The 27,569-nt window shown below is 43.6% G+C and overlaps 2 protein-coding genes and 2 non-coding genes across 5 annotated transcripts; 3 read left to right on the top strand and 1 right to left on the bottom strand.

The window, feature by feature from the left end:
* Nucleotides 1–1,845: 1,845 nt before the first annotated feature.
* LOC124033614 (transmembrane protein 41B) lies at nt 1,846–9,738 on the bottom strand. 2 transcript variants are annotated; one of them, XM_046345708.1, is made up of 7 exons: nt 9,462–9,738; nt 8,498–8,615; nt 7,815–7,943; nt 4,934–5,027; nt 4,704–4,808; nt 4,374–4,512; nt 1,846–3,048 (listed from the first exon to the last, which is right to left on the bottom strand). In XM_046345708.1, the coding sequence occupies exons 1-7, from the start codon at nt 9,562–9,564 to the stop codon at nt 2,879–2,881; spliced, it is 858 nt and encodes a 285-aa protein (XP_046201664.1). In that variant the 5' UTR covers nt 9,565–9,738; the 3' UTR covers nt 1,846–2,878. The 2 variants fall into 2 exon arrangements, with proteins under 2 accessions (XP_046201664.1, XP_046201665.1); XM_046345709.1 differs by lacking the exon at nt 9,462–9,738 and adding an exon at nt 9,118–9,343.
* Nucleotides 9,739–10,109: 371 nt separating this feature from the next.
* Nucleotides 10,110–27,549, top strand: LOC124033612 (importin-7). The gene is made up of 24 exons (XM_046345704.1): nt 10,110–10,322; nt 13,662–13,743; nt 17,210–17,363; nt 17,483–17,641; nt 17,784–17,940; nt 18,313–18,402; nt 18,586–18,680; nt 19,028–19,112; nt 19,273–19,507; nt 19,687–19,763; nt 20,615–20,731; nt 21,539–21,628; nt 21,871–22,036; nt 22,194–22,354; nt 22,567–22,695; nt 23,339–23,405; nt 23,585–23,710; nt 23,813–23,910; nt 24,008–24,103; nt 24,247–24,467; nt 24,595–24,803; nt 25,153–25,359; nt 26,238–26,354; nt 26,484–27,549. The coding sequence occupies exons 1-24, from the start codon at nt 10,239–10,241 to the stop codon at nt 26,582–26,584; spliced, it is 3,123 nt and encodes a 1,040-aa protein (XP_046201660.1). The 5' UTR covers nt 10,110–10,238; the 3' UTR covers nt 26,585–27,549.
* LOC124034763 lies at nt 20,274–20,442 on the top strand. The gene has a single exon (XR_006838648.1). It is a non-coding gene; the product is annotated as a small nucleolar RNA SNORA23 (small nucleolar RNA).
* Nucleotides 25,517–25,660, top strand: LOC124034760. The gene has a single exon (XR_006838645.1). It is a non-coding gene; the product is annotated as a small nucleolar RNA SNORD15 (small nucleolar RNA).
* Nucleotides 27,550–27,569: the final 20 nt, after the last annotated feature.

Below are 27,569 nucleotides of genomic sequence, written 5' to 3'. Positions count from 1 at the left end.
TCACTGCATCAACCTCTAGATACAACCAGAAGGTTTCACAGCAGCAGAGAATTCATATAATGACATCAGGTAAGGCTAAATAAAAATCACTCCAATCACATCAAAGCACCCAAACTATAGTACAAATTAGGCATCACACCAACAGATACATACAGGTTGGATTCTAAGAAATATATACAGTCCCTTAAGAAAGTATTCACACCCCTTGACTCTTTTTCACATTTTCTTGTGTTGCAGCCTGAATTTAAAATGTATTCCATTTAGATGTTTTTTGTCACTGCCCTTCATAAAATACCCCATCATGTCAAAGTGGAATTATGTTTTTAGAAATGTTTACAAACTAATAAAAAATGAAAAGCTGAATAGTCTTGAGTCAATAAGTATTCACCACCTTTGCTATGGCAAGCCTAAATAAGTTCAGGAGTTAAAATGTGCTCAACAAGTCACAATAAGTTGCGTGGGCTCACTCTGTGTGCAATAAGAGTGTTTAACATTTTTTTTTATAACTACCTCAACTCTGTACCCCACACATACATATAATTAAGGTCCCTGAATTGAGTGAATTTCAAACGCAGATTCAACCACAAAGCCCAGGGAGGTTTTCCAATGCCTCACAAAGGGCATCTATTGGTAGGTATATGTGTTTTTTTTTAATAATTAAAAGACGTTGAATATCCCTTTGAGCATGGTGAAGATCTTACACTTTGGATGGTGTAAAGGAAGGAAGGAAAACGCTCAGGGATTTCACAATGAATTTAATGGCTATGATAAGAGAAAACTGAGATGGATCAACAACATTGTAGTTACTACACAATACTATACTTACTACAGAATAAAATATTCTAAAACATGTATCCTGTTTGCAATAAGGCACGAACGTAAAACTACAAAAAAATGTGGAAATGTAATTAACGTTATGTTCTGGATAAAAAAGCATTATGTTTGGGACAAATCCAAACATCATCGCTGAGTGCCACTTCATATTTTCAAGCATGGGGGTGGATGCATCATGCTATGTGTATGATTGTCATTAGCAAGGACTAGGGAGTTTATGATCAAAAGAAACAGAATAGAGCAAAGCATAGGTAAAATCCTATAGGAAAACCTTGTTCAGTCTGTTTTCCAACAGACACTGTTGAGACAAATTCACCTTTCAGCAGGACAATAACCTAAAACACAAGGCCAAATATACACTGGAGTTGCTAACCAAGACAACATTTAATGTTTCTGAGTGGCCTAGTTACAGTTTTCACTTAAATCTCGCCGCTTGGAGTCTGGAGCACTGGAAAAGCATACTCTGAAGTGATCAATCACGCATCAATATCTGACAGTCCGACAGATGGGTTTGGCGGATGCCAGAACGTTACCTGCCCCAATGCAACTGTGCGTTTGGTGGAGGAGGAATAATGGTCTGGGTCTGTTTTCCATGGTTTGGGCTAGGTCCCTTAGTTCCAGTGAAGGGAAATCTTAACACTACAGCATACAATGACATTCTAGACGATTCTATGCTTCCAACTTTGTGGCAACAGTGTTGGGAAAGTCCTTTCTTGTTTCAGCATGACAATGCCCCTGTGCACAAAGCGAGGTCCATACAGAAATGATTTGTCGCGATTGGTGTTGAAGAACTTGACTGGCCTGCACAGAGCCCTGATCTCAACCCCATTAACCACCTTTGAGATTAATTGGAACACAGACTGCAGCAAAGGGGGGACCAACTCTATATTAACGCCCATGATTTTGGCATACTTTTGGTCATGTAGCGTATATTAGTGTTTTATTTTTACAAATGTTTGAATTTTTCTTCCACTTTGACAGAGTATTTTGTGTAGATCATTGACAAAAATATTACAATTAAATCAATTTTAATCCCACTTTGTAACAACAAAATTATGAAAAAGTCAAGGGGTGTGACTACTTTCTGAAGGCACTGTACATGAAGTAGCAGTGTGAAATCACTAACACCTGGGAAAAGCATGAACAACCAAAAATCGAATTGGTAGCTTTGCAAAGGGCACTGCTGGGTCATCCACTACTGCATTTCTCAACTGGCAGAAAATTTGGACTGGTGACACACAAGGGAGAGCACACAGGCAGAGAGGGAGTCTCAGCACCATTAGTAGAACAAATATAAAATAATATTATACAAAACACTAGTTTTCAATACTTGATATGCCGTTTCATATGTTTACTGATAGGCTCAACAAAAGCATCAAGAGTTTCATATGTATCATACTATGTGTTCATATGCATATTTTTCATGTCAACATTGATGGCACACAGATCATTTTAGGGTGGTGTGTTAACAATATCTTCAAATGATAGAACATTCTAAATGATTTAATATACTCACATTCTAACCAGTGTATAAAACAGTCATAACAATAGTCCTAACATTTTGTGAAAATCAAAAACACTAAACTGCGATTCTGATCAGTATTGCTTTGACGTCACCCATATCACACAGGTTAAGAGATTAAATCAATTCAAAACATGGTTCAAGAAATACAAAGGAGGGAAGTGTAGCTTGAACTTGTGAGAACAATTGTGATTAAAACAATATTAAAGACAGATGCCTGATGTTTTCTGTATCCTTCCTTAAATCGTTTTACAGGCAAGCAACATTTAACAAAAATGGGAGAACAAACCCGAGGATGAGCAGAGGCCAGTTAGTCCTTTGTAGAGCACAAAGTTGAGGTGGCCACCACCACATGTTTTGGACACAGGAGTCAGGGTTGGGCCAACAGCAATGTTTCCACAGCAACCTCAGCAGGTGTGTGGGACAGCAACAGGCAGGACTATGTGAGTGACAGCGGGGTGTACCATTCCTGAGCCAAGGGATGGGCTGGGGGATCAGGCAGGCAGATGAGTTGTCTCGGGCCTACTCCATCTTCTGCTGCAGTTTCTTCTGGAAGCAGACAGGCAGGATAGAGAGTATGGCCAGGACACCTAGCACAATCAGAGAGTTCCAGGACACTGCCTCTCCAGCTGTCGTCAGTTTGTACAGTGTTGTACCAGCGTTGATCGCCACGAAGGACGGTGGGGCCACTCCTGACAGTCAGAGATAAGGGAGGAAGTCAATATTGTAAGACACACAACACATGGCTAAGGCATTCCTAGTCAATCACCAAATATTTATGTCGAAAAGCTAGCGAACTATAAAGGCTTGCACTCCTTTTTTAAAAATATCGTGTTGAGCTGTTGACCGTAGATGCACTTGATTCAAAAGCCCTGTGCACCGGGTAAGCAAAGTGTTCCTTTTTAACCATTTTGTCTGAAGAGACAAACTCCGTCTACCCGGCCGACCGGCAAATATGAGACAAAATCGAGTGCACCTACAGCGCTGCCCAATTGGATAGCTAAAATTACCGTGGCTGCAGAATTCCATAACCTTGACTACAGCTAAATTTAATAGGCTACTAGCCTATGTAAGATTTAATAACTTTTAAAACCATGATCACAGAGAGACTGTCAGCGAATACAGCAAAGAGCTGCTGTTTTTATGAGTGAGTGCATGTTTAAATTTATATTCAGCGCTGTCACTGTTTTTATTCAACACTATTATAAAACTCCCTTATCCGTACTTGCCAAGTATCGATAGCCCTGCGTTTTATTTTTATTAGCAGCTCGTCGTGTCGATTTTAATATCAAGGAATATTTTACATTCTCTGGTCATATGAACAACATGAATTTGTGCATGAGGCAGATGCGGTATGACTCGAGTTTCGCCCTTAGGTGGAAGAGTGTGTCCCCTCTCTCTGGTCAGTCTCACCGGAGGAAAGGAAGGAGAGAGCAGCGACCGTGAGAGGCGGTTGGGAAAATCCTTTTAACCGGTCATCCAACTCGGAAACTCTAGCATCTTTCCAAAGCTCTGACTTTTCGAGCTGAAGATCACTAACGTCGTGATTTGACCTTGTTGGCCATCAGACGCAGGTACCATCAGTCCAGTAAAATCTAAAAGCGAATTATTAAAATTCATGCTCCACAGTGCCTCACAAGTGCTAAACCAACTAATCTCTTTTATTATCAAAGCTCGAGTTTTGAAATATAATATGGTCTGAGATTAACAATATTGGCAGGCCAATCATATAGCCAATATGCTGTGATAATGCATTAGGCCTACTGCCCAAACCTCATTCCTACAAAACTGTTTGTGTGAGATGTATGTAAAAAAATAAAAAATAAAAAATCTGAGCAGTAGACCTCAGCTTGCTTTTTGACTGCAAAAGTGATCTTGACTCAGAAAAGTTTGGTGACCACTGCATTAAATGGTATGAGAGATTCAAAAATAGCTCAGCAAAAAAGACAATGCAGCACTATCAACACTGTTTTCTACTGAGAAGGAAATACTGGAGTTTGATATATCTTAGCCTTACCAAAGAAAGTACCAAGGAAGAAGAACCCCAAAGGCACATTGATGATGGGTGAGGTGATGTTGATGAACCAGTTGGGCAGAAAGGGAGTGATCCTCAGAAATATGATGTAATTGATGAGATGATCTCTGTGCTTGTCAACCTGCAATTAAAAACAGATAGCAGAACCTGTCATTCACAGAAAGGATCAGAGGCTACTAGCCCCCTACTAAGACTCCACTGTTCTGTGGGTGTTACTAAATTGTTAAAAGTTTTCTTGTACTCTCATATCAACAACTTCCTACACTGTTCACGTACCAAATCAACCTGTTTTTCCTTCCAAAAAGGTCTTACCTGCTGGGACCATTTCTGGACTCTCTCTGTCAGGTATCTGTAGACCACTGGTCGCCCCACTAGATAAGACAGCATGTAGCAGAAGGAAGCCCCCAGGCCAGAGCACTGGGAAACAGTGACAGAGGCAGTACATTTTGTAAACCGAGTCTGGTTTACAGAGTCAAAGTAGATTTTGTAAATGTCACCACTATTATTAGTCATAGTTCTCCTTGTGTCAATAGTATACTCACCAGGCAGACGAGGAAAAGAGCCAGGGGGAAGGGGTAGAGATAACCAGACAGGATACTGAGGAAGATGGATCCAGGGATCGCAAATGTCTGGAGGCTGAGTCAGTAGCGTCAAGGAATACAGCTCAAGGGTTGAACACACAGCAGTATGTGCACACACATTTGTGGATGCAGTCACAAAAATACACGAAACAAAAATATAAAAACGCAAGATGCAACAATTTATATTATTTCGTGGCCTGAGGAATGTTGTCCCACTCCTCTTCAATGACTGTGTGAAGTTGCACACATAAATCCAGAGCATCCCAAACATGCTCAATGGGTGACATATCTGGTGAGTATGCAGGCCATGGAAGAACTGACACATTTTCAAATTCCAGGAATTGTGTACAGATCCTTGCGACATGGGGCCTTCCATTATCATGCTGGAACATGAGGTGATGGCGACAGATGAATGGCACGACAATGGGTTTTAGTTTTCTGTAGTTTATGCCTGCCCATAGCATAACCTCACCGCTACCATGGGGCACTCTGTTCACAACGTTGACATCAGGAAACCGCTCGACCACACAACGCCATACATGCTGTCTGCCATCTGCCCAGTACAGTTGAAACTGGGAGTCAACCGTGAAGAGCACCCTTCTCTAGTATGCCAGTGACCCTCGAATGTGAGCATTTGTCCACTGAAGTCGGTTACAATGCCGAACTGCAGTCAGGTCAAGACCCTTGGGGAGAACGACAAGCACGCAGATACGCTTCCCTGAGACATAATTTCTGCACAAACTGTCAGAAGCTTCTGTTGTGCAAAGCCACTGTTTCATCAGCTATCCGGGTGGCTGGTCTCAGATGATCCCGCAGGTGAAGAAGCCGGGTGTGGAGGTCCTGGGCTGGCGTGGTAACATGTGGTCTGTGGTTGGGAGGCAGGTTGGACGTACTGCCAAATTGGCAACAGCTCTGGTGGACATTGTTGCAGTCAGCATGCCAATTGCATGCTCCTTCAACCTGAGACATCTGTGGCATTGGGTTGTGTGACAAAACTACACATTTTAGAGTGAACTTTTATTGTCCCCAGCACAAGGTGCACCTGTGTATTGATCATGCTGTTTAATCAGATTATTGTTGCCACACCTGTCAGGTGGATGGATTATCTTGGCAAAGGAGAAATCCTCACTAACAGGGATGTAAACAAATTTGTGCACAAAATGAGAGAAATAAGCTTTTTGTGCATATGGAACATTTCAGGGATCTTTTATTCAGCTCATGAAACATGGGACCAACACTTTAAATGTTGCATTTCTATTTTTGTTCAGTATTGTTAAAACATACTCCACTGTAGTAGCATACAGTACAAGTTTATTATAGATCTGGCTGCAGGACTAATTTGTGCAGAAGTATCCGCTATAAAAGAGGAGAAAAACATGGTCCTATGCATGTTATGGTACCACTTCATATGTAAACATCATCCATATTGAGAGCACATTTATTTTTATGAATATGAATTAACACTACACAGTATAATAATAATAATAATATATGCCATTTAGCAGACGCTTTTATCCAAAGCGACTTACAGTCATGTGTGCATACATTCTACGTATGGGTGGTCCCGGGAATCGAACCCACTACCCTGGCGTTACAAGCGCCATGCTCTACCAACTGAGCTACAGAAGGACCACAATATGAACTATGAATACAAATGCAGTATCATGTCTCATGTCTTCTTCTGCTAGTTTACTTAATCTCTTTCCCCTCCACTCTTTAGGAACATGTTAATGCATAGTGTCTGTGCTCTGACCAGTATGTGCTAACAGCACAAGGACTGGACCAGCTGACCAGGCCCCAGACACTGTCTGGGACGTGTTGTCTTGTAGTTTTACTGGTAACGTTGCTGACCTTTACCATGTTGTGGGCAAAGCATTTCTCACACAGGATATCAAACATATATTTACCAATAAAACTACAAGGCAACACATCCCAGACACTGGCTGGGGCCTGGTCAGCTGGTCCAGTCCTTGTGCTGTTGGCACATACTGGCCAGAGCAGACACTATGCATTAATATGTGCCAAGACAGTGGAGGGGAAAGAGAATAGGAAAACTAGCAGAGGAAGCAGGGTAGAAAACATCAGGCATGATACTGCATTTGTATTCATAGTTCATACTGTGCAGTGTTAATTCATATTCTTCATAAAATGTGCTCTGAAGATGGGTGATGTTTACATATGAGGTGGGACCATAACATGCATAGGACCATGTTTATCTCCTCCTTTATAGCGGATAATTCTATCTGGCTGTAATATCTGTCTGAAGTGCAATTGGCAAATCTGGAACAGAGTTTCTATTGCAAATAGCGGTGGGTGGAAAGGATGTCCTTAGAAGCTACTGTACTGATAAAGTTGAACTAAGTTTAACTGCATGTCCATGTCTGCATTCATCTGTTCATCAGTCTTCTCCGGTCATAAAATTAAGGAAAATGTACTGCACTCTGTGGTTGTTGTGAACACACAACAATTGCCTGAATTAATACTCAAGGATCAAAGCCCACTGTACCCCCACCTCCTACTTCTCCATTCATTATCCAGAGGCAACCCCATGCCTTTACTATGGCCTTGGCTTGGCTGGCTGCTTTGTTCAAAGGAAATAATGAATGAGAGGTACACCGAGCAGGCGAGAGAAAGGTAGGGGAGATTGCAATCAACAGGCCCATCACAGAGTAACAAAAGCCTGTTTTGGCCCGCTTCCCAGTCTGTCGCTCTCCTCTGCTGACCCACTGGATTACACAGGGGGCCTCGCAGACATGATGCATGTTGAAACAGCTAATAAGTATGTAACTCAATCCTCCAAACGTTAAAAACTTTGCAATACATTTACTACCCAAAAGGATACAAGATATAGGTGGTAAAGTAGGCTACTAACACTTGGGTGTAGTAGGTGTCCTTATATTTGGAAAGTACAGTGCCCAAGGCTTTGGCATCATCCATATCTTTGGGGATTTTAATAGTAGCCATCTCATCACTGAAATGAAAAAAACATTTATATCAATTCACCATCATACAATGTTGTGGATAAATAAAAATGTGTGAATCTGTGTGCAAGGGCTTTGACACTTACAGAAACAGAAATTAAAACGTGACTGTCTATTGGAGTGTGACATACTTGGCTGTAGACATTTTAAATCAAATGGTTCTCATCATTAACTGTGATAATCATTGATAACAGGCTCCTACATATCTGTAATAGTCATATTTCCAAACAGCCTTTACATGGTGATACTTTCTTTGTTCTCTATTCGGACGTCCCAGGTGTCTTCTAAACTCTGATGGCTAGTTGCAGGGGAATGTTTGAATTGAGAAAATGCGCCGTTATAAAATCATATCCATTTCCGCTCCATAAAATAATCCATCAACTGTTATAACAGCTAATGATGAGAACTATTTTAATGAAATTATTTAACTTGGCTGGTGAATGCCATTTGGTAGGCTGTTTCACAAAAGTTACAAATGTTATACAAAAGTAACTCTCTAAACATGAGTCTGCTTGCTGGAAAGATAAATGCAAAGAACAATTACTCGTTGAGCTCTGGGAAATTCCTGTACACTAGGTACATGACAGAAGCAGCGCAGGTGAAGACAGACAGCAGGATGAGGAGAGACATGCGAGCTGAGCCCCCTCCAGTGTATTGAGTCTCTGTGGAGAGGGAAGTAGCTAAGTTATATAGCACACACAGTCAGCAAATTAAAAATAACTTGATAAGCCTCTATTCTTCTGTAACAACAGCAGTAAGCCTCATGTAATGTCTTGCTTCACTTTGCATCACTTGTTGTTCTAGTTCCTGGTTGATTTCCCCAGAGTACATGAAGCATGCTATGTAGTCAAACCATTCAAGATATATAATCCTTGAAACTGACTACTATGTTATCACATGACTCCAAGCTTATGTTTATTTAAATAAAAAGGTTAAATAAATTTTTTAAGTATAAATAAAATGCGTATTATGTAACATCCTGTTATGATAATTGTGTTGCTCCATCTATATAAGAATAACATTACATGGTTAGCCTACTAATATTTTCCTGACTTCATCCAAGTAGTTCTGTCATTGACACTGATTAACACTAGTAACTTAATGTCAAACTGGGTATGGCCCCTGACAGTGGCTGGATAGATAGCAAGCTACTAAGTTACTAACCTGATCATGTGAATTTCAACCAAATACACTGGTAACTATCCCATTTTGTCTGTGCTTCAACTCCGTCATACCACCACCAGCCTTGAAAGCAAGTAACTTCTGAATCTTGATAATCAGCTGTTAGTAACGTTAGTTAGCCAACGCTGACTGACAACAGCATATCCGCATTTCACAATCATCTGGCTAGTTATCAAGCCGGCTAGCAACATTATTTAACGAGACGTGTACCATATCATATAAACAGTAATGTATCTTAACGTTAGCTAATCAATTAAAACACAAATAAATTAGCTAGCTATTACTAGCCAGTTATGCGGGATAGCAACGTCGTTATCTATACATACCTTTGAGGGTTTGTGCCTCGTTAAATGTTGTCTTCGGTTCCTCGTGTAACGTTACTGACGAAACACTATCGGCCTCTCGTCTTTCTCTTCGTTTCTTGGCCATGTCCGCTTATTAAATTAAGATATCGATCTAGCTACACCGACCTCGGGTGTAATATACCGGGCTTCTGTCAAAGTTGAAAGTAAGAGACAAGATACCACTTTGCCAACCGGCGACCAGCAAATTGACACATTCCCACAACCTTTCACCTTTTCTGAGTTTGTTTCTCTACCTTTTCCCCACAGTGCCACCATGGGGCACCATGCATTTCCAAGACAATGTTACAGCAGCACATAGTTTAGTGTTTATATAGTATATTATTGTCGTTTTTACAGTAGCAGTAATATTATTGGCTTTCATTTTTGTGACTAAGTTGTTGGTTGGTTGTTCTGATGTTATGATGTCATCCAAATCATCATGAAAGATCGTGCTGAAAACTTCAAATCGACTAGCCAACTGCAATGACATGCTTTCCATTTTCATAATATTTTGTTGTCTTTATTTACTGACTGTAAGACAGTGTGAGAGAGATATCACACATGTAAAACTACAACTCCTAGAGTGCAATAGTTCGAAGCGGATGTTCGTGTTGGAGAAATTTGGCGCTGATCTATCCGGGTACTTCATTCACTTCTTCCTTTCGCGCCGGTAACTGAAGAGCCGTGCGTCCATGTGCGCATTGACTGGGAATTCATAGACCACAGAAATACTGAATCCGAGTCATACCAGATTTAGCTATGGATCCGAACGTATTGATCGAGGCCCTTCGGGGTACCATGGACCCAAACTTGCGTGAGGCCGCGGAGAGACAGCTGAACGAGGTAAAAACTTGTGATGGTGCTAATCGGGCCTCTTCTGTTGTGTCACACATCAAAGATGAAATGGAGTCCTCCTAGCTTGTGGTTGTGGGAGACCAGAGTCAGTCTAGAACTTTGACAGATCAATTATTCTCTTCGAAATAGGTACTCACCGAAACATATAGTCTTTTGCCGTTACGGGTGTAATGTCAAAGTTTCGAATTATATTTTAACATCAAGATCTGCAACTCCAAGTGAATCCACCCCGTATACCCGCAGCTGGTTCTTTAAAAACGTGCGGGAAGTTAGCATTAGCTTCCTTGATAATTAGCTGCTAGCTACGCAGTAAAAAGGCTTGTTGGACGATGCTTGCTTTTGGCCTAGTTGATGTATCATGTTTGAATCGTTGGAAAGACAAATTATGCCATTAATACCAGTTTTGTCTACACGAACTAAATCATGCGATCTAGTATACGAATGTAGCTAGCGTTTGCTAAAAGCTTGAAAATCTGTGATAGCAAGTTGGCTAAGTGGCTCACGTGTCAGGTGTTTTTTTTTACTGCTGACATTGCCCTGCACAGCAGTAGTGCTAACTAGCTAGCTCGTTGAATTTAAATAGCTAACTTAACTAGTTGGCCAGCCAAAATGTCACCAATCGGACGAATTGACAGGTGTAACGTTAGTTAATCAAACTTTAATGGGCATACTTTCCTATCAATATAAATGTATGTCTAATATGGGAGTAGCTAATGTTAGATTTATTATTTTTACTTGCTGGCTTTGCCTTTCATGGACGTAGCTAACTAGCAAGCTAACTGATATTTGCTAACTAGCTAGGTAGGTTTGATTTATGGAACGCTAGTTAACTTGCAAGATACAAAGTAAAGAATAGCAATCATTATTAATAATAGCTACGCATTAGTAACGGGGCAAACGTTTTCTTTGTACATAATTTGAAGTGAATTTTCGCTGGCTAGCGCTACGTTAGCAACCTTTTTAGGCGAGCGTTACATCAATTACATTGAGTCATTCGATGAGCTGTCCGCTTGCGCAGGTTCTTTCGCTACTGTTAGCCTTACAAATTAAATAGCCAACTATGTGCAACATGGCCTATTATCATTGTCTAGACGTCGATTTTTCATGTAAAATGTAGACGTGCCATAGATAACTAACATACGGACGGCGTGAATTATTTCATGGTCACATAGTTAGCTTTTCACGTCGCGAGCGCAACATGGCTAAGTTAGCTATTAGGAAGAAGTCTCTCTTGGGCAATTGTCAAGTATACTCTGGTCTGTTAACGGTTATGCTGTCCTTAGAACAATATATGTACGGTGTTGTCATTATAGCCGGGGTTTGAGTTAACTTTAAGTCAAGTTGTTATGTCTGTGATATGTACATATTGTGTATGATCAGCTTGAACGTATTTTTAGCTAACTCTAGTTTGATAAGAGTAGGCCTAGCAAGGCTCAAATAAAATGTACATGAACTTCTTCACTCAACAATCAGTTAGTTGTTTTGTTTTTCGTGACAACAGAATATACGACGCCAATAATTTGTATCCACAGAACAAGAATGTGCAGTTGGGTTGTTAGTTCGGAGCCATGTGTTTTATCCAGGGAGAGGTCTCGTAGTGCATTGTTGTCTATAGGGAAAGGAGGGGAGCAGGCTATTTTTCATTGCTTACTTTTGACTCCTCTGAAGCAGTTAAGCCTGAACAGTATTCACTTAATATAGCAAGTGATGTAAGGATGGGTGGGGCAAGGCATTGAGACCCATTTTCATTCACTTTTATGTGATCAATGATTCTGGGGAAGTATACTGCACTCTTGTGTATACTGGACATCTTAAAATTTAACATTATTAGTTAGTGTCTAGAGAATAGGGAGAGGTGACACACTCACTGTTTGATGCAGATGCTGCAGTCTCAAATGACAGCCTAGATGTTGGCCAGGGCCCTGGCAGGCCATGTGGAGGTCTGCATTCCTTTGATGTGTGTTCTTATGGGGGGGGGGTTACATTATATAATGTACCTGTTGCATCAATGTTTTGGCACCTTAAGTGGCTGTATGTGTATTAGCTACAGCTAATGGAGCTCCATGCCTCAATATAATGGTTATATGGCATTACTGTCATCAATCAATCAAATGTATTTATAAAGCGATTTTTACATCAGCCAATGGCACAAAGTGATATACAGAAACAAAGCCTGAAACCCCAAACAGCAAGCAATGCAGATGAAGAAGCATGGTGGCTAGGAAAAACTCCCTACAAAGGCCAGAACCTAGGAAGAAACCAGGCTCGGTGGGGTGGCCAGTCCTCTTCTGGCTGTGCAAGGTGGAGATTATAACAGTACATAGCCAATATGATCAAACGTTCATAGATGACCAGTAGGGCCAAATTGTATTTATTTTTATTTAACCAGGCAAGTCAGTTAAGAACAAATTCTTATTTTCAATAACGGCCTAGGAACAGTGGGTTAACTGCCTGTTCAGGGGCAGAACGACAGATTTGTACCTTGCCGGCTCGGGGGTTTGAACTTGCAACCTTCCGGTTACTAGTCCAATGCTCTAACCACTAGAATACCCTTATTATTAGGGTAGCCTAATAATAATCACAGTGGTTGTACAGGGTGCAACAGGTCAGCACTTAAGGAATATGGCTTTTCAAAGCCGGTCATTCAGCGATAGACAGCAGGTGTGGTAGAGAGAGTTGGAAACTGCAGGTCTGGGACAAAGTAGCACGTCTGGTGAACAGATCAGGGTTCCATAGCCGCAGGCAGAACAGTTGAAACTGGAGCAGCAGCATGACCAGGTGGACTGGGGACAGCAAGGAGTCATAAGGTGAATGCACCAATTTGTAAGTCGCTCTGGATAAGAGCGTCTGCTAAATGACTTAAATGTAATGTAAATGTATCACTCCAGATATAACAGACTGACCCTAGCCCCCCAACACAAACTTTTGCAGCATTGTCATGTAATTTGCTTGGCAAGGAATCAAGAGGAATGCCATGCCACACTTTTTCTTACTTGCAAATAGTACATGGTAGACTTATAGCAATTCCCTAAAAACCGGGCACTGTCTGTATTATCCCTCATTGCGAATAGTTTAATTTTCAGCCATAAACCTATACATCCAAATGAATAAAGCATATACTTCCAAATAAACAAAGCAGGCACAGTGACCATACCCAGATAAAATGGCAAAATTCTCTTGCTTTTAATTTTGTTTTTTTATCTGCAGTTGGTAAGACAGACACGTGGTTCTCGTTAATATATTATACACGGTTTGTTTTGCTGATATGTAGGTCAAATTCACATCAGTGTTTGATATTCATGCATCCTTTCCTGCTTTCATTTACAGGGTCACACCCAGGTGAATTTTGTGTCAGCTCTGCTGCAAGTCACCATGTCTGATCAGTTAGATTTGCCCGTCAGACAAGCAGGTGAGTTTCAGAGGATGGGTAGATGTTATTATTATGATGCTGTGGGGCGGGCTTCTGGGCTCTCTTGCAGATGGAAATTCACTGGAACTGAAAGGTGAGAAGAGTATCTACAACCGTAGCTCAAATGAACTGAGCACGCTTTCTCAAAGATGACCCCTGCCCTGACTGCCACAGCTCCCACACTGATGACACCAGTCATATTGTGAAGACTGACCAATTTCCCATGAACCTGTACATTTGTTCACCAAGTTACACACATGATAGAAAGAGAAGGTGTTTTTGTTGTATATGACGCCATCTTTATTATGCTACCGTTGCAGCTTATTTTATCCTGTCCTACGGCATTGACATTTCACACTTCTTTTAGTCTGCTAGGGAGCTCTAGTGAACTCTATAATTTCTCGGTCTGGACAGTCTGTCTAGTCATTGACACAGCTGCCTTTATTATAAAATAACATTCCACATGTTTGAGATGCTCTGTTTGAGGGACCGTTCATAGCCTGTCCATGTGTCACACATGCTTCTATGGTAATGATGTACAGTTATATGGTAGGACGATCTGCTCTTGATCGGTGACTCATTTGACTTTTATTACATTTTAAAAGTGTGCAGTCCTCAGGTGGCTGCCAGACAGAGCCTATCATTTTCAACCTGCTGCTAGCCTCCACATTACCATATTAACTTGTGCTCACCCATAGAACATGATACTATCTTTCAATTTTGTCAGTTCTTCTACATTGTAGTTTGCTTCAACAACACAATAGTAATGTGACTGCCTGGAGGAAAGTCTAACATGGCAGCAGCCCATCCTGCCTTATGCGTTGGGTGCTAATCTGTGTGCCTCTTGTCAAACAGATGACCTGGATATTTCTAAACAAACCTCCAGGAACTGGTGTGTTGAGCAGGAATGCTATCCTTCTTGTGACTGTGCTATTTGTCCTGCCATAGAGCCCTGCTGCACCTGACTCCGATTCAGACCGATTGCATTAAGTTAATGCAGCTGCAGTGGTGGCACGGGATAGATCATATCTGTCATGCCATTGGGTAAAATATGCTTAGAAGTTGGCTTGGGACCTCTCCCCAGGAGAGCCACATGAATTTCACAGTCAGCACTTTGGCCTGAAGTGCCGTGGTAATGAGGCTCATTTGCTGTAATCTGACACGCAAAGGGAGGAGCTAAGCGATTCCGTCACCAGCTAGCAGGCAAATGCCTGGGATTCCCATGATGGCAGTGAGATCAGACCCAGGTCCCTCCTATTGAAGAGAAATGCCCTCATACTTATGACAGATAATAGCATTTTTTTTTGTCATGGTTTGTTTTTTCAAATCTGTCACTGATATTATAGGCAATTGCATTCTTTGATATTTCAGGAATCATCTATTCCCTGCCTCCATGTGTGGGCTAGGGGGATGTTGAGTTGCTGTGTCAGCACTGACTGGCAGGATTATGACTTCCCAGCCAGCAGCACGGCGATCACATCTGTGTCAGCAGTCTGTCTGACCCCCTATCCACCGCCTCGCCCTGCCTGTGAGCCACTGACCTCAGACACTCCATTGTGGCTCTATAGAACAATTTACACCCGTACTCCAAATTCAGACTCACTGTCTGAGCTGCAACACGAGAGGGGGAACTATTGCAAACCCCTAACTAAAGTGCACTTTTACACCTCTTCTATGACTCACTCAAGGAATTAGGCCTCTTTCTGCTGCTCTGCTCTGATTTTATCAGTTGAATATGGTCATTTCTGTTGTAATTTCAGGGGACAGAGGAAGGATGAATGTGACTCCTTGCTTGGATGGGGAGTGCTAATGAACAGGGCCATGCTAGTGTGTTAGGACTGAAAGGAAAGGGGCCTAAAAGCACTCCTTACTTGCCCAGCCGACTGCTACTCCCTCTCAGCCTGAGCACATGAGAGGAGTCACATTGAATGTGCTGGTCATGAGATCCACGGCTGCTATCTAGGCTGATGGACTCTTTCACACCGCCCAATGTCACACTGACTCGAACAATTTAGAGATCTCCCTGATGTAAAGTGATTTTAAAGAGACAGAGAATATTGTGCCACTTTAACCAGCTGCAATTCCATAGGAATTGGAAGTGTTCATTTTAAACCTCATGATCAAAGCAGATTTTTACTTCAACACCATACAATTTGCATTAATTATATCTAGGTGGGTGGAATACCAGCTGTACATTAAACCTGCCTTAGAATTACATTCAGTGCATTCGGAAGTATTCAGACCCCTCCCGTAACAGCCTTATTCTAAAATGCATTAAATAAAACATTTACTCAGCAATCTACACACAATACCCCATAATGACAAAGCGAAAACAGGTTTTTAGAAATGTATGCAATTTTATCAAACTTATTTACAGAAATATTCAGACACAGAGACTCTAAATTGAGCTCAGGTGCATCCTGTTTCCGTTGATCATCCTTGAGATGTTTAAACAACTTGTGGTAAATTCAATTGATTGGACATGATTTGGAAAGGCACACACCATTCTATGTAAGGCCCCACAGTTGACCGTGCATGTCAGAGCAAAAACTAAGCCATGACGTCGAAGGAATTGTCCGTAGCGCTGCGGGACAGGATTGTGTCGAGGCACAGATCTGGGGAAGGGTACCAAAAAGTGTCTGCAGCATTCAAGGTCCCCAAGAACACAGTGGCCTTGATCATTCTTAAATGGAAGAAGCTTGGAACCACCAAGACTCTTCCTACAGCTGGCTGCCCAGCCAAACTGAACAATCAGGGGAGAAGGGCCTTGGTCAGGGAGGTGACCAATAACCCGTTGGTCACTCTAACAGAGCTCTAGAGTTCCTCTGTGGAGTTGGGAGAACCTTCCAGAAGGACAACCATCTCTGCAGCCACTCTTTTATGGTAGCTTGGCCAGACGGAAGCCACTCGTCAGTAAAAGGAACATAGCCGCTCGCTTGGAGTTTGCCAAAAGGCACCTAAAGGACTCCCAGTCCATGAGAAACATAAGATTCTCTGGTCTGATGAAACCAAGATTGAACTCTTGAGACCAGACAATAGCTGTGCATCGACGCTCCCCATCCAAACTGACAGAGCTTGAGAGGATCTGCAGAGAAGAATGGGAGAAACTCCCCAAATACAGGTGTGCCAAGCTTGTCGCGTCATACCAAATAAGATTTGAGGCTGTAAATCGCTGCCAAAGGTGCATCAACAAAGTACTGAGTAAAGGGTCTGAATACTAATGTAATTGGGATATTTCAGTTTATTTGTAATAAATGTAATCTTTTTTCTCTTTTTTCTTGTCATCATGGTGTATTTTGAGTGGGGGGGCTATTCAATCAATTTTGGAAAAAGGCTGACGTAACAAAGTGGAAAGTTAAAGGGTCTGAATACTTTACAAATGCACTGTATGTAATCCATTTTCAATAGGATCTCTAAGAAGCCTGTTATGTTCAGTCAGTTGATGGCCCCCCTCTCCCTTCCCTAGGGGTGATCTACCTGAAGAACATGGTGACCCAGCACTGGAGCGAGGGGGATGGCACCAGCACGGAGACGCCTGTCAATAACATCCCAGAGGAGGACAGGCAGTTCATCCGTGACAACATCGTGGAGGCCATCATCCACTCCCCCGAGCGCATCAGGTAACCGACCACCCTGTGGCTGCTTAGCTCACTGCACAGCGCCGGCAAAGGGGGGGTAGAGGTAGCTCGGATCAACCAAATTGTCTTCCAAACTTTCTCCGCTCTCTTTAACCCTTCAGAGTGCAGCTGACAACATGCATCCACCACATGATTAAACACGACTACCCCGGCAAGTGGACTGCCATTGTGGACAAGATTGGCTTCTACCTGCAGTCAGATAACAGCGCCGGATGGCTGGGCATCCTGCTCTGCCTCTACCAGCTGGTTAAAAACTATGAGTAAGGACTCCTTGTTTTAGAGTGACCATGCTGTGACAGTCCCAACCATTTAGGGAATGGGGTGTCATTTGGGACACACAGTATTATAGAGCTGTTTTCTATGTCTTCGGGTGGCTGATGTTTCTGATTGTGTGTTTGACAGGTACAAGAAGCCAGACGAGCGCAGTCCTCTGGTGGCGGCCATGCAGATCTTCATGCCCATGCTGAAGGACCGCTTCATCCAGCTGCTCCCTGACCCCTCCAGTGAATCTGTCCTGGTGCAAAAACAGATCTTCAAGATCCTTTACGCCCTCTTCCAGGTACTACTGACCACATCCTTCACTCTCACCTTTTTCGAAGTTAAGTGTTTATATTAGTCTGTTGATTGTGTAGGGTACTTGTCTAAATGTGGATGTATTGCTGTAGTGTCCAGTTATTTAGCTACTCCTTCCATAATACTGGTTTTGGAGATGGGTCGGTTATGATTGTCCTGTAGGAGGGGAGGGCTGAGGACCATCTGGTCCATGTGGGCTGCTTCTTCTGCTGGCTGTGATGTCACTGTCATGTGGGCCACTGGGCAAGACCTGTCCCTGCTCAGCATGCCAGATTGCTCTGCTGTCTAATGTCCATTGGAAAGACGACAAAGCGTTTTGAATTGAATAGATGGAATTTCTCCTTTTCTCTGCCCACAGTATAACCTTCCCCTGGAGCTGATCAACCGACAGAACCTGACGGAGTGGATGGAGATCCTGAAGACAGTGGTGGACAGAGACGTGCCTCCGGTGAGGGCAGATTTACTGTGGTAGGGCAAGGAGGGGATCACAAATAGGTTGACTATGCAAATCAAGGAGCTCCCAAACAGATTAGCTGTAGTTTGTTTGCTTTATTTTATTGCTTCTAGTTGAAACAATGCTAATTTATTTATTTTTGTGTATTTTTTTCCCTTCCCCGTCTGTGCCTCACAGGAGACCTTGCAGGTGGATGAGGACGAGAGACCTGAGCTGCCCTGGTGGAAGTGTAAGAAGTGGGCCCTCCACATCCTGGCCAGGCTCTTTGAGAGGTAAGCCTACTCAACCTACCCCAGCACACTCACTACACTGAGTGTACAAAACATTAGGAAAACCTGCTCTTTCCATGAGACTGACCAGGTGAAAGTGATAATCCCTTAATGATGTCACTTATCATTACCTGTCTGGTGGATGGATTATCTTGGCAAATGAGAAATGCTCACTAACAGGGATGTAAACAAATGTGTGCACAAAATTGGATTAACTTTTTGTGCGTATGGAAAATGTCTGGGATCTTTAATTTCAGCTCATGAAACATGGGACCAACACTTTACGTGTTGTGTTTATATTTTGGTTCAGTGTATATTAACATGTGAAAGCATCTTTAATCCCCTCCCAGGTATGGCAGCCCAGGCAACACTACCAAAGAGTACACAGAGTTTGCCGATCTCTTCCTCAAGGGATACGCAGTGGCAGCACAACAGGTGAGAGGCCAAGGCCGCTCTTGGCTTTGTCTGAGCTGAAAGATGTGTGATGCATGACTCTGTGATTGACTGAGGGACAGAAGGTTGCCTTTCAGCTGTGTCTGTCTGCATGGAAGTCTGATCTCAACCAGAGGGAACTGATTTGCCTGTCTGTCTGTAGGTGCTGCTGAAGGTCTTATATCAGTACAAGGAGAAGCAATACGTGGCTCCCAGAGTCCTCCAGCAGACACTCAACTATATTAACCAGGGAATCGCACACGCTGTCACCTGGAAGAACCTGAAGCCACATATCCAGGGTATCATTCAGGACGTGGTTTTCCCCCTCATGTGCTACACGGACAGTGACCAGGAGTTGTGGGAGGAGGACCCATACGAGTACATTCGCATGAAGTTTGGTAAGCGCCATTCTTGTTTTTGGAAATCAGAGAAATATTCTGTGGTATTTGTCATCCAAAAGGAATGTCCTGGAATCAGAGACTGCCTGGAAGTGATCAGTTAAAATATTTAACTGTAAAGCTATTCTAACAAACCAATGCAATGTGCCATCTGATCTGCTGACTCTGTCATGTCTCAGATGTGTTCGAGGATTTCATCTCTCCCACCACGGCAGCTCAGACCCTGCTCTTCACCTCCTGCAACAAGAGGAAAGAAGTGAGTTGTGGTTCTAATTTGCAAGCTGAGTCCTCCTGGTCCTGGCACAGTCAACAGCCAGCCATGATGTGATCATGGTTCCATCCCAAATGGCACCCTATTCCCTATATAGTGCACTTCCTCTTTTTTTTCAGAGCCCAGGTCAAAAGTAGTGCACTATATTGGGAATGTGTGCCATTTGGGATGCATACCCTCGATGGCCAAGTGCCTGTTTTTTTACTGGCCTCACTCCTGCCCTTATTTATGGCCTGGCCCACTCCTCTTTCCTGCCCGGCCCTGCTGTGGCTCTCATTAGCGCCCTGTTGCTGCAACAACAGTACAGAGCTGTTGGAACCGGTCTGTGGACGTGTTGAGCCAGGAGAACTCTGGAAAACAAAGTAGCATAGCTGGAAGAAAGACTACTTTAGTTGCTGTAGCTCCTTAGTCAGATGTGTTACGTATTACGGCTTTCTTTCTGTTCTAAATGTAAGGTGTTGTTTTAGCGTGTAGTTCTATTCCGTTTTGGCTGTGGGTGAACAGGGTGTGTGGTGCCTGTCCATGTTACGTGCTGTCGTCTGGCTGTGTCTTATAGTCTGTGCGGCGGTGCTCACTCCACACCTGCAGCCATAAAGCCACTGGAGATCATAGTACTGACCTGTGACTCCTCACCACGGGCCAGCCTCCATACTCTCCCACAAACTCTCCTGGTCTGCATCTCAAATGGCACCCTATTCCCTACATTGTGCACTAACCCATGGGCCCTGGTCAAAAGTAGTTCACTATACATGGATTAGTGTGCCATTTGGGACATATAAAAGGTGCTTGATGTTAATGTGAAGCAGTTAGCCAGAATACATTTCTTTATTCTCTAGGTTCTTCAGAAGACCATGGGCTTCTGTTATCAGATCCTCACTGAGCCCACCTCTGACCCCAGGAAGAAGGACGGAGCGCTGCACATGATTGGCTCTCTGGCTGAAATCCTGCTCAAGGTGATTAACCCAACACCATCTGCTATCTCCTATTTTCTAGTTGACCTTTGGTCTGACCACATACTCATCAGATGAGGTATGTAGCTCAGTTGGTAGAGCATGGCGCTTGTAACGCCAGGGTAGTGGGTTCGATTCCCGGGACCACCCATACGTAGAATGTATGCACACATGACTGTAAGTCGCTTTGGATAAAAGCGTCTGCTAAATGGCATATATTATTATTATTATTATTAGGTAGCTGACTCTGCGTGTACCTTTTTTTTCTATATATATATATAATTACCCCCCTTTTTTTCTCCCGTACGGGCTCGGGGGAGACTTAAGGTTGAAAGTCATGCGTCCTCCGATACACAACCCAACCAAGCCGCACTGCTTCTTAACACAGCGCGCATCCAACCCGGAAGTCAGCCGCACCAATGTGTCGGAGGAAACACCGTGTGCACCTGGCAACCTGGTTAGTGTGCACTGTGCCCGGCCCGCCACAGTCGCTGGTGCGCGATGAGACAAGGATATCCCTACCAGCCAATCCCTCCCTAACCCGGAACATGCTATGCCAATTGTGCGTCGCCCCACGGAGCTCCAGGTCGCGGCCGGTTACGACAGAGCCTGGGCGCGAACCCAGAGTCTCCGGTGGCACAGCCCTTAACCACTGCGCCACCCGGGAGTGTAACTATTTTGCAGTAGTTGTAACTATTTTGCCAATTTGTTTTATTACTTAAGTTTACTTTATGGATCCCAAGTGGCAGTCAAATATATTAATGAAATTCATGGTCAACAAAAATAAAATTTTCTTTCCCCCCCAAACAGAAAAAGGTCTATAAAGACCAGATGGAGTTCATGCTGCAGAACCACGTCTTCACTCTGTTCCGCAGTGAGCTGGGCTATATGAGAGCCAGAGTAAGTGTCACGTTGCCAGATCATTCTGGCCCAGGGCTCCAGTGGGGAGAAGGGGAGAGCATGTGTATCAAGAATATTAATGACAATGATTTGGTATAACACCAATGCTTTCTGTAAGTTCTGCTTTCCCTCATTGCAGTGGTGTTTTCAACTCTTCGCATCTTGATAGTTCAAGATAGAAATTCTAGCTTTAGGAGAATTTGGCAAAAGTATAGCCAGTTTGTTCTGGTGTTTCCCCATAGGCCTGTTGGGTCCTGCATTACTTCTGTGAGGTCAAGTTTAAGAGTGACCAGAACCTGCAGACAGCGCTGGAGCTGACCCGCCTCTGCCTAATCAACGACAACGAGATGCCTGTTAAAGTGGAGGCAGCCATCGCCCTGCAGGTCCTCATAAGCAACCAGGAGAAAGGTAGCTAGCTATCTCTCCACTGTCAGACTCAGAAACACACCATAGGTGTATATGGAGTCTTTGCTGTATAACATTAATACTTGTGTTCTGCTTAAATCCAAATGATATAACTGATTATCACTAAGTGCTCCTTTGTCATGTTTTTCCTCTTTCCTAGCCAAAGAGTATATCACTCCCTTCATCCGGCCTGTGATGCAGGCCCTCCTGCACATTGTGCGTGAAACGGAGAACGATGACCTCACTAACGTCATCCAGAAGATGATCTGCGAGTACAGCGAAGAGGTCACGCCCATCGCCGTGGAGATGACACAGCACTTGGTGAGGAGTGTGTGTGCGCTCAGTACCTGACTCATAAAAAGGCCCTGCGCAGGAAGTCGCCTTCCTTTGATCAGTTTATGATTCCGTTTGTCAGCCATGGAGAGAGGAAATAAGGTCCAATTACCATCTATCCTAGTTCCATGTTGGTCTGGTTTTAAAGACTCTGCTCTCAGGGAAACCCACTTATGGCTGTTATTCCCGTCTCTCCTCAGGCGATGACCTTCAACCAGGTCATCCAGACGGGGCCTGACGAGGAGGGAGGGGACGACAAAGCGGTGACAGCCATGGGCATCCTCAACACTATCGACACACTGCTCAGTGTGGTGGAGGACCACAAAGAGGTGAGTACAGCCATAGCGTCCTGTCCGTGGGGTCTACTTGTACATCAAGCTGTCTCACGCTACAGAAACAGGGCAGCAGCCCATATCCTATTGGCCATTCTGGTTCGGACAAGGCATATTTACTTACAGCCATTCAACCAAACACCAACTCAGTACAACAGCTTCCCTCCCAGCTAAAGTCATGGTGCTGCCTGCCAACACACTTCCAGCTGCCCACCCGCTCCTGGAAACACACGCTGTTCTCTCATCAGCCTGCAAGGCACTTTGAAATCTCTAGAAATAGCACTGTGGCTCTCTGCCCGTACGTCTGCCAACGCACAGGACCATGGAGCTTGGAACCAGCCAAACCAGCAAATGTTGGTCAACAGTTAGATATGTCTTCTTGGTATACTACTCATGGTCGTTGACTGTATAAAGTAAAGCGATCAGCTGTTTACTTATGTTGTTTTTATCAATGTGCCTACCTACAGGTATTTGTTTTTCTGGAAATGACTTGCACAATGAAATGATCAAATCTACTCTTGCAGCACCACATGTATGTTCATGGTGAATATGTGTGTGTGTGTGTGTGTGTGTGTGTGTGTGTGTGTGTGTGTGTGTGTGTTCCAGTGCTCTAACTAAATGAATGGGGTTTCTGTTTTAGATCACCCAGCAGCTGGAGGGTATATGTCTGCAGGTGATTGGCACCGTCCTGCAGCAGCATGTCCTGGGTAAGTCTCCCTTGCTCTTCCTGTCACACCACATTTCAACCGGGTCCTCCCGTCTCTCTGACACGCGCAAGTGGGTGAGGTGCCTAGAGTAATTTACGTGACTGACTCACTCTGTGGGGGTTGTCCTATATTTACCTCTGTCTGAAACCCAGCCTGTGTGTGTGTGTGCTGATTTTCAGAGTTCTACGAGGAGATCCTGTCTCTGGCACACAGCCTGACCTGCCAGCAGGTGTCCCAACAGATGTGGCAGCTCCTCCCCTTGGTGTTTGAGGTTTTCCAGCAGGATGGCTTTGACTACTTCACAGGTATACTGCTCACCAACCTGCTAGTCTCAACTTGGCCTGTTATGGTGATATGACTATTATATAGACACAGACCATATTAAATGGGGAATGTGACTATTTCAGACATGATGCCTCTCCTTCACAACTACGTCACGGTTGACACAGACACTCTCCTGTCTGACACTAAATACCTGGAGATAATCTACAGCATGTGCAAGAAGGTACAGTAATTTACAGCCACTGTGCAATGTGTTCACACATTATATTGGTGGTGTGTATTTTTGCTGGTGTGAACAGGTTGACAATCTGTCCATGCAGGTTCTGACTGGCGATCCAGGTGAGGATCCAGAGTGTCATGCAGCCAAGCTGTTGGAGGTTGTTATTCTGCAGTGCAAAGGGCGCGGAATTGATCAGGTAAGTGTCTGGCTTCTACACTAAATCTTGTATGGCTACGACTCTATTCAAATCTTATTTAAGCAGGTTGAATATCATAGTAACTGCTTTTGAGAAGCACTGTACTATACAGTCACCTTAGACTTTTTTTTCCGCTCCTGCAGGTTGTTCCCTTGTTTGTGGCGGCTGCGCTGGAGAGGCTGACGAGGGAGGTGAAGACCAGTGAACTGAGGACCATGTGTCTGCAAGTGGCCATCGCAGCCCTGTACTACAGCCCCCCTCTGCTGCTCAACACCCTGGAGAACCTGCGCTTCCCAAACAACACTGAGCCCATCACCAACCACTTCATCTCCCAGTGGCTCAAAGATGTTGACTGCTTCCTGGGGTAAGACCATGCAAGATGCTCATGTTTAATATATTTACACCTTGTCTAGTTTCTATGGTCGCACATATAGTTTGATATCAAATAGAGCACAAACATGTGCAGAAAGATATTTTATGTTGTCCCCCAGGCTCCATGATAGGAAGATCTGCGTGCTTGGCCTGTGTGCCCTTATTGACTTGGAGCAGAGGCCCCAGGCTGTCAACCAGGTGGCCGGCCAACTGCTTCCCGCAGCCATCCTGCTCTTCAACGGCCTCAAGAGGGCCTACGCCTGTCAAGCAGAGAACGAGAATGAGGATGAAGATGATGATGAAGATGGAGAGGAGGATGAGGAGAATGGTACTGCATTTAAAAAAATTTAACTAGGCAAGTCTGTTAAAAACAAATTATTATTTACAAAGAACAGTGGATTAACTGCCTTGTTCAGCAGCAGAACGACAGATTTTTACCTTGTCAGCTTGGGGATTTGATCAGTTGCTGGCCCAGCACTAACCACTGGGCTACCTGCCACCCCAAATTTGTGCTATCCTCTGAAATTTGTGCTGTCCCATTGTCACTCACCTATTTTAATCTTCCTACTATAGTAAATAGATAAGATACAGCTGCAAGGAGCACTTCAATGGTAGATGGTTTGAGTTATGTTAGTAGATTGATCAGTAATAATTGCATCCATTGTGCCTTTCCTCAGTTGAGCTGGGCAGTGATGAGGATGACATTGATGAGGAGGGCCAGGAGTACTTGGAGATGCTGGCCAAGCATGCAGGAGAGGATGGGGATGATGAGGACTGGGATGAGGACGACGCAGAGGAGACTGCACTGGAGGGCTACACTACAGCTGTAGACGACGAAGACAACCTGGTGGATGAATACCAGATCTTCAAGGCCATACTACAGAGTAAGGAGACCACCTTTCATGCACACAAAGCTAGTGATGGGTCGTCAAGTTAAGGACACAAATTTGATATAAACAGTGAATAAGTGTTTACACTCAGTCAATATTACGAAACATATTTGTGAGGCCTGTTATTTACAGTGCATTATTAGTACATGCTCTTCGGTGATGATACGATGACGAGTCGGAACGGGACACTGTGTCTGTGGTCACTGGGTCAGGGTCACGTTCTGTGTCTCTGGGTTCAGTTCCCCACAGCAGCGTGTTCTTCAGTTGAAGACATCGAGGCATTTGTCTGAGAAGGTTTAAAAACACAATACAGGCCTCCCAGGTGGCGCAGTGGTCTAAGGCACTGCATCGCAGTGCTTGCTGTGCCACCAGAGACTCTGGGTCTGTCGCAGCCTGCCGTGACCGGGAGGTCCATGGGGCGATGCACAATTGGCCTCGCGTCGTCTGGATTAGGAAGGGTTTGGCCGGTAGGGATATCCTTGTCTCATCGCGCACTAGCGACTCCTGCGGTGGGTGGGCGCAGTGCACGCTAACCAGGTCGCCAGACGCACGGTGTTTCCTCCGACACATTGGTGCTGCTGGCTTCCGGGTTGGATGCGCTCTGTGTTAAGCAGTGCGGCTTGGTTGGGTTGTGTATCGGAGGACGCATGGCTTTCGACCTTCGTCTCTCCCGAGCCTGTGCGGTAGTTGTAGCGATGAGACAAGATATTAACTACTAACAATTGGATACCCCCAAAAAAAGAGAAAAAAAACAATACAAACGAGATCTCGGTATTGAAGATATCAATGCAATATGTTGCATTTTTTTATGCTTAAGTGTAATTCGTACCTAAAAGGGGAGGAAAAAACGTAACTGTATTTCTCCAACTCAGATATCCAGACCCGTGACCCAGCATGGTACCAGGCACTCACACAAACCCTTGATGAGGAACAAGGAAAACACCTTCATGACATTGGCACACTTGCAGACCAGAGACGGGCAGCACATGGTAAGTAAATGTATCCCCGTCATACAATTAGACAGCATTTCATTTTTATTTAATCGTTTTAATTTCATAGGAAACAAACACTTTCCATGTTTGGCCTGTTGTATAATTGCCCTATTTTCTTCATTCTAGAATCCAAAATGATCGAGAAGCACGGCGGATACAAGTTCACGGTGCCAGAAGTGGTGCCAACTAATTTCAACTTTGGAGGCAACGCTCCAGGAATGAATTGAGTCGTCCCTTCTCCCTTTTATTACTCTGACTGATTGTAGTGAAGTGAAAAAAGCTTGTGTTGTTCCCTTAAGTAGTGGTTCCAGAACTGGTTCTTCTCACTGACTCTTCAATCTGACTATCAAATTGGAAATAGCACCAGAAGAAGTGGGAAGACAACCAAATGCAACAAATGGCTGGGAAAACAAACCAAGAACTTGAGCTTGAAGCAAGAGAAAAAATAAGCTCTAAACAACATTGTCTTCTGGGATCCAATGTGGAGGATACTAGGACGGAGACTTCCTTTTTTTTTCTTCCCACTTAAACAAAACGGGAGGGCTTAACAATTTGAAATTGATAACGGGACTAAATGTTTCATCATTTTCACTGTTTTGGCCAAAAGGCTGTGCGTGATAAGATTATACCTCTGGCAGTAGTGTTGTCTACGTTATTTTCTGCATTAACAAATTCTCATGTTTGTTATGTATATACAAGCCAAGGTTCTTGATTTTTAAGTAGCCTTGCTAAAACAACCAGAGGTATTTGTAAGGTGTCAAGTGTATTCATATGTAGCATATTGGATACTTCATAGCACTATGTGATGCCTGATCTCTGTAAATTAATGACTAGCACTTTCATATTGTTCAGGTCTCCTAGCCTTCTGTATCAGACTGCAATTTTTAAATCAAATAAGACCATTTAAAACACAAACTGCTGTAACTTTGGTTACGGTGTAGAATAATGAGTGGCATCACCTTGCTGCTAAAGTGGAAACATTCTTGATTCCTAAAAAAAGAATGCTCTTGGTGTTCAGTTTCGATACAAGACGTGTTGTGAGCACTGAAAGTCAATTGGATACTTCATTGAAGCATGTACAATTAGACTTTATCGTGAAGGTTTCAAGCATTTGGTTGGTGTATGGATGAACCATATATATATATATATATACACACACACACACCAATATATTAAAAAAAGTTAAGTTGGATTGCATGCATTTGACTGTTT

Source organism: Oncorhynchus gorbuscha, linkage group LG04, assembly GCF_021184085.1.
Source record: "Oncorhynchus gorbuscha isolate QuinsamMale2020 ecotype Even-year linkage group LG04, OgorEven_v1.0, whole genome shotgun sequence".
Classification (NCBI taxonomy): Eukaryota; Metazoa; Chordata; class Actinopteri; order Salmoniformes; family Salmonidae; genus Oncorhynchus; species Oncorhynchus gorbuscha.
The sequence above is the reverse complement of the archived record's forward strand: the minus strand, read 5'-3'. Positions and strand labels throughout refer to the sequence as shown.